At 53.2% G+C, this 6,787-nt stretch overlaps 1 protein-coding gene across 1 annotated transcript; it reads right to left on the reverse strand.

The window, feature by feature from the left end:
* Positions 1–817: 817 nt before the first annotated feature.
* Positions 818–6,377, reverse strand: GOLPH3L (golgi phosphoprotein 3-like). Its single transcript, XM_010160525.1, has 4 exons — positions 6,195–6,377; positions 2,036–2,167; positions 1,734–1,848; positions 818–1,245 (listed from the first exon to the last, which is right to left on the reverse strand). The coding sequence occupies exons 1-4, from the start codon at positions 6,375–6,377 to the stop codon at positions 818–820; spliced, it is 858 nt and encodes a 285-aa protein (XP_010158827.1).
* Positions 6,378–6,787: the final 410 nt, after the last annotated feature.

The following is a 6,787-nucleotide window of genomic DNA, read 5'->3' on the forward strand; positions in this document are numbered from 1 at the left end:
TGGCGCTCGGCCCCACCGCCTGCAGACACACTGCGCGTGGGTAGGGAGCAGCATCTGAGACCCAGCAAGTTCATTATACCAGTGCCACCAGCACCTCTGGGCACCCAGGGGGCTCCCTCCACCACACCAGAGCGCTGCCAGCACCCTTCAAACCCAAACCCCGGTATTTGCAAGGGCAGCTGGACCCACCGCAGCTACAGGTGACAAATTTAAATACCGAGGGCTCCCTTGGACACTGAAATACATTTAAATGAACTACAGAAAATTAAAGGTGGGAGGATCAAAACAAAACAACCAACAAAAAAAAAACCCATAGTATAACTTTCCTCTTTCTAGAAAGAGTGGGTGTGGGATGGGGTCACAGCCCAGACGGGGTACAGCCCAGGGCAGGACTCCACAGTCTTTGCAGAGCTGGACCCCTGCCCACTCCCCTGCCTGTATCCCACCCCAGGAGGACATCACCATGTGCCGCCCAGGCAGCTCAAAGGCAAGGCCTTTGTGTGAAAAAGGGAGCCACAGAGGCAGCCAGCGCAGCACAAGCACACAGGGGTGCGCTTGTTGGGATTTGGCCACTCTGAGCAGCTCAGTTCCTGCACAGAGGCAGGGCTAGGTGTCGGCCTTTGGAAGTGTCTGACCTGCCCACACAGGTGGGCTCTTGCCCTCCCACCCCTGACTTGCAGGCGGGGGGGAGAGCGAAAGCGACCTCCCCAGTCTCCCCAAGCCGAGCCCACTGCTGCAGGAACTCCATGCCCAAATACCCCTGGCCTTACATCGAAGAGGCGAGGCTCCCACCTGGTTTGGGAGGTTCAGAGGCTTTTTAGGACTTATTGAAGGCTGCCAGGACAGCCCAGATCACCTCTGCACCCTTGGCTTTGGCTGCTTCCACCTCGGGATCCCTATCGAGGAGGTCCTTGGTTCTGTTCATTGCCACATCGTACTTATCATCTGCCATGCTGGCGAAAACATTCTCCAACACGTCTGAGGAGTGGGCCAGCACCAGGAGAGCCAGGGTCCTGCGGTCCATGCGATGGGGGTCATTCACCCACCGCTCCAGCATGCTCTCCTGGAGCTTCTTCACCAAGCGCTGCTTCTCCGTGGCATTGCTGACGGGGTGGGTAGTCATGTCGAAGAGCAAGAAGTTCTGCTTCTCTGTGGTGAGGATGCCCTTCTCCACCAGTGCCTTGGCAATGCGCTCACGCACATTCCTCAGCTGGTACTGCAGCTTGAAAGGGTTCCAGGTCTCTCCTGCAGGAGAGGAGACCCCATTCAATGCCAGAGCACTGATGGCTTGGCTACCCAACAGCAGCACAACTGCTTTCAGCCCAGACCATACATGCTTGCATAGACACCAGTCTCCATCACAGCAACCCTCTTCCCCGCCCTTGGCCTGACTCTGACCTGCTTCTCCCAACAGTCCAAGCTGGCAAAGCTCACAGCAGCCACAGGGTGCAGCAGCCTGGAGCAGATCCCTTTGGAAAGACTCTTCTACCCAGGACCTTGGAACACAGACTCAGTGAAGATTCACCATGAAAAAAGAGGCAATGGGTAGTGAGGTCCAAGTCTTCCACTGAGCTCCCAACCAAAAAGACCGGGAAAACCATTCCCTGCCCACGCATTCAGCCCCGCCCTGACTGTCAGTGTTCTGCCCATCTCCAGTGAAACGAGGGGATGGCCAAGCCATGGAGAGGGGAGAAGCAGCAGGGTCAAGCCCTGAAGGAGCTAACTGGCCCTACCAGTGAGCAGCTCTATCCAGGTCTGCACTGTTTCCACAGACTCTGCAGCCTTGATGTGTCGGAGGGTCTCGTCCAGCAAGACATCACCAGTCGGTGCGTCTGACTTCAAGAGCACCTGGAAGAACAAAGTGAAAACATGGTGTAAGGCTGGACACAGACCTGCTGCTCCCTTTCTGCAGGAATGGTGCCAGCCTTGGCATGCAGTGCTGCTTCAGCAAAGCTTGCTGCCAGCAGGCCTGGCTAGGGCAGCCAGAGCCACGAAGCCTGTTGGATCCTCAGCCCAGCTCCTGTGGCACCTTCACCTTCCTCTCCAGCAGCCGCTTCTTCCTGATGGAGAGTGGTTCCAGGCAGATGCGGCCACGCAGAGCCAGTTCAATGAGGATGCCGCCCCGCAGCCCTGAAGAGATGCAGTCATTCCAGAAGGAGGTGTAGCCCTGAGAGAGAGAGGATGGACAGAAAGGGGAGATGAGAAGGGGAGCTCTGCCAAGCCCCGCACCCCTCCCAGCCTGCCTGTCCCCTGCCCAGGCAACTCCCATTAACAGCTCAGCCTCCCAGGCCAAAGGGAGAAAGCAGCTTTCTTACCAGGTGAAAAGTGCCTGGCAGGCCCAGCTAACTCCCTCCCTGCAAACATTGAGCAGGTCAGGCCATGTCCTTCCCCCACACCCTGCACCCACAACCACCCGGCACACCCGAGCACTAGCCAAACAGCTGTGCCAAACCCCGGATCATAAAACCTCTGAGCAAGAATGAGAAAAGCCTTTCCCCTGGCAAGCCCCTGGCCGCACAAGGATATGGCTGATGCTGTGTGGCTGCAACCAGTAGCAGGAGCTCTGCTCTGCCCTGCCTCAGCGCCTGCTGTACACATGGCTGGTGGACACAGGAGGCAACATCTGTTTTTCTCCTTGAAGAAGGCCCCCACCAGCTCCAGGCATGCTCTGAGAGTAATTAGCTGTATGAAGAAATTCCTTGTCAGGCCCGTGAAGAAGAGTTTCCCCACTACCCACAGCACCACCACAAAGGGCACAGGCTACAGCAAGCTCCCACCACAGGGCATAAGAGCTTCCCCAGTCCCTTGCCCATGCGCCCCCTCCATCACCTCCTCTCACTCAAACTGTCCTGCTGACTTCTATGAGGGAAGATAAGATTTCCAGCCAGGAATGAAGAATGGGAAAATACATCCCACCTCTATCCCCAGAGTGGGCACCTTGGAGCTGGGGTGCAGCAGTTTGGGCCTCAGCAGTGGAGCAGTGCTGGGGATGCTGCTGACCGGATCTGCTCAGACTTGGCACATTCCACACTTGGCCCAAAGCCCTGTTCTCTGAGCCCACCACGGGTCGGGGTCCTCATCCTGAGAAGCACAAGCTCCAAAATCCTTAAGGCATTTGGGAAAGAAACAAGAAGGTGCAGAGGTCTGGAAAACACAACCTAGCAATTGAATCACGGGTTTCAGTCCAGGGAATACCAGACAGAGGAGAATAGGATAGGAGGGAGAATAGGGTCAGACATGTAAAAGCCAGCAGCAAAAAGGAAGGGAATGGCCAGTTCCCACTTTCATTGTGCATGGGACAGAGAACTGGGCTAAAATTGTAGACAGTTTGGAGCTGGCACCAAGAAGAAATAACTGTCCGGACAAGAAAGTCCAGGAGTAGTTCGCCTCTGGAGGGAGGGGACAGGGAAGGGAAGTCTCTGTCCATTGAGGTTTAAGAACATCAACTGATGCTTCTCAGGAGAGATGTAATGCTGGTTTGAAGCAGCGGGACAGCCTAAGCAACCTCTCTGTTCACCTCTTCCACTTGTCTTTTATCCCCTGATTAGAACAAAGCCCATTTGTTCCGGCCCAATGACTGCTGCATCATGGCACAGATGCAGGGCGGCAGTCCTTGGATTTAAAGACAAGAGGACAGCAGGCAGGGCTGCAGGGAGAGTCTCATCCAGACAGGCAGCAGGGTTGGGAACAGAAGAGGCACTGGTGTTTGAGATGGGACCAAGGGAAGGGTGAGCCAAGCAGGATGCAAAGTCACAACATGCTTATTTGCAGGGAAATGCCAATACACCAGAAACACTACGGTCGATTTGTAACTCCCTTTTCATTGCTCTTTTTCTCTGGAAGGAATGGGGGTGAGGAAAGAAAGGGCAGACCTAAAAGCTACCAGGAGACTGCAGATAACCTAACAAGCTTCTTTCATAAGGAAAAAAACCTGAGAACATGCAGCCCTCAAACATGGAAGTTTTTAAAGTCTATACAGGTAAGCTCTTGTCCCCAGCGTGTCTGTTTATCCAATGCATCTGGACACCGGGTTGCTCAGCTTGCAGAGAACCATAAAAGAAATAAAAATCTTTGTTTACTTTCTTCATTTCCTTGTGAGGAAAGACAAAGCAACCTTTCATCCCTGCCCTGCCCTTACATCCAAGGGTGATATACTGGTTTTTTGCACGTGTCCTTTAGGAACAAGTTCTCCAGAAAAGGCTGTGGAGGTGATGGTGACCAAAAGTTTCAATTCACTGGGATGAAAGGCAGGTTACCCCTAGAAAATTATAAGGGGTCTGAAAGTCAAAAGCTCCTAGCATACTTTCAGGTTCTGGAATCAGACTGCTTACAAATGCCAGGCTGGTGTGTAGCTAGTTTATCCTACATGGACAGACTCAAAATAACGAAGGTAGACTGTGAGCTCTTTTGATTTGGCTAAAATTGTGTTATTTTTTTCCTAATCATCAAATCCTGAGTGAACAACAGAGCTGGAAAAACCCAGCACCTGGGAGCCCAGGTCACAGCCAGGCTACTGCTGCCTGTGGTCTTCATTCTGAGATGGAGGAATGCAGAAGGACAGGATGGAGGAGGGGAAGAAAAAAAAAAGTGTGACAGGTTTTTTTTACTATCTGTTGTGCTGTCCTAACTTCCCAGTGGCTGAAAGACCATTCTCAGGAATACACTAACCAAGCCAAGAACACTAAACATAGCCCAGGAAGAAAGTAGACCATGCTATGCTCCTGTGTTGCTCTCAAATATTTCCTCCAGAACTATTTGCATGATATTCTCTTTACAGACCTGCTCTTCTGTTACTTCCTATTTGGCTCTGCAAGTCCTAGATCTCTTCTGGGTTCGTTAAGTAAGGCAGCTACAAGCCTCTGCCACTCACACAATCAGCAGCTCTCCTCTGCCGGATCTGTGAGCATTGTCCATGTCAGAAGCCATGGCCTCAGCAGGTATATGGGAGAGCAAGGCACCAGCTGTAGCAGGGCCCTACGGAAAAAGAAGTTCAGGCACCTCACAGGGGCTTACTTTCAACCCAGAGAAACAGATGAAGAGAAGGTGGCCCATCTGCCACAGCTCTGACAACCACAATGTCTCCCTTCCTGAGAGTGGGAGACAGGCTCACATGAAGAGTGCTCCTGGAGCAGAAAAACCTGTGTTTAAGGCTCTCCTCTGCCATTATCACCTCAAGAAGCACCTTGAGAAACTGGTTAGCTCCCCTTGGTTTCAACTACCCCATTTGCTTGACAGGAGTAGCAGCATCAGGTTCCCCCAAAGAGATCAAGACGATGCATGCACTAAAGAAGACAAGACATGCTAATACAGCAGATAGGAGACAAGCAGCTCGAAGAATTCACTGCAAAGTGTCTTCTCCTTTCCCCACGGCTCATTCTAGGCAGAGCTGAGAAACGGGTTCCTACTAGCTAATAAGCACAAAATAAATCAGCTTGACCAGGATCCCTTTGCAGTAGAGAACACCCTGAAAATAACTGGCTGTGAAATTTGTCCACTGCTGCCACAGAAAGCCTGGCACACATGGGCGAGATGTGCACCCAAAGAGATTCCCATCTAGCCCCACTCCACCCAAGCCTAGAGCTGCACGATGCTATTCCTGCCCAGCTAAGGAAATTACTGGTCTGAAAACAGATGTGGCTACTACCTCCTTTGCCACTGCTGTGTTCAGACCCATTCTACACCTGCTTTCAACTCCCAGTCCAGCTGCCTTCTTTTGCCTTGCCCCCTTCTCTCAAAACCTGCCCCTGCTGTTCCTCACACCAATTTTTAATAAAGTGAAAGCAGTGCCTAGAGCGTCTCTGTGTTTCAGCTTACAGTTTCAGATAGGTAAGTGCATTTGGGCTCTGGAAGAGGACACTTGCCATCAGATGCGCAAGGTGAGGCTCCTTCTACCCCATGTCTTTGACCCTGGCAAGAAACAGACCTATCTTTGCTCTGCAGACGGCAGTAACATAGTACCATAGGGTACCCCGCACCTCCAGGCACTTCCAGTCCCCGTGGCAGAGCTGGTGGAACAGCACTTGCAAGCAATCTCCACAGCTCAGTTTAAGGTACCACCATCAAGGTGGTCTGAGCCAAGCAACTATAGAAACTTGTCTGATCCCTTCTGCTGTGCACTGAGAACGTCACCTCCAGATACCCCAAGGCAGTGCTGCCATCGCTGCTCACATGGCCATTGGAAATGCCAGCCTTACCTCCTTGTCCTTCAGCCCCAGGAGCAGCACCTCCTCCATAAGCGTGAGGTGGGCATCTTTGGAGTCATTTGGATCACTGTCATTCAGGTCTCCGTCCACAGCCGCATCTTCCTCACTGTCGGCCTTCTTGTCAGAGTTCCTTCCTGCCTCAGCACGCCGTCCTCGGTGCGTTAGCGTGGTCATCTTCCCCTCCAGCTGGGCACATGGAGAAACAAGCTCCGTCTGTTTCTAAACGCAACAGGCCACGCCAGTGCTTAGTCCCAAGACCCAAAGCCCAGGCTCCAGGGAGGCACAGACAAGGACGAGGGACACACGCTCTTTCTACCCTGGAATTTTCAGCTCACCCTTCCCAGGGAGGCTGCACAAGAGCCACTGCTAGGGAGCCGTCTCTCACCTAACGACACCGGAGATGGCTGCGTGTTCAGGGCAAGGACAGGAGATGTGAGCCACAGCCGAGTCCTCCCGGCCATGCGCTCGCACCAGAGTGGAGGGCCCGCACCCAGGCAGGATGTGGGACAACCGGCAGCATCCCGGGCGGCAACGAGAGCGCACCTTTATTCGAAGGGTTCTTTCTCACCTTCCCGCCGCGCCAC

This window comes from Eurypyga helias, unplaced genomic scaffold (assembly GCF_000690775.1).
Source record: "Eurypyga helias isolate BGI_N326 unplaced genomic scaffold, ASM69077v1 Scaffold50701, whole genome shotgun sequence".
NCBI classification, from domain to species: Eukaryota; Metazoa; Chordata; class Aves; order Eurypygiformes; family Eurypygidae; genus Eurypyga; species Eurypyga helias.

What these genes read in the sequence shown, in the direction of transcription:
- GOLPH3L (XM_010160525.1), bottom strand. Translation starts at nt 6,377, where the DNA reads ATGACCACGCTAACGCACCGAGGACGGCGTGCTGAGGCAGGAAGGAAC. An exon ending in TGGGGCTGAAGGACAAGGAG is followed by an intron (nt 2,168 to 6,194) that starts GTAAGGCTGGCA and finishes TCTCTCTCTCAG; the next exon opens with GGCTACACCTCCTTCTGGAA. An exon ending in CTGGATAGAGCTGCTCACTG is followed by an intron (nt 1,246 to 1,733) that starts GTAGGGCCAGTT and finishes CCTCTCCTGCAG; the next exon opens with GAGAGACCTGGAACCCTTTC.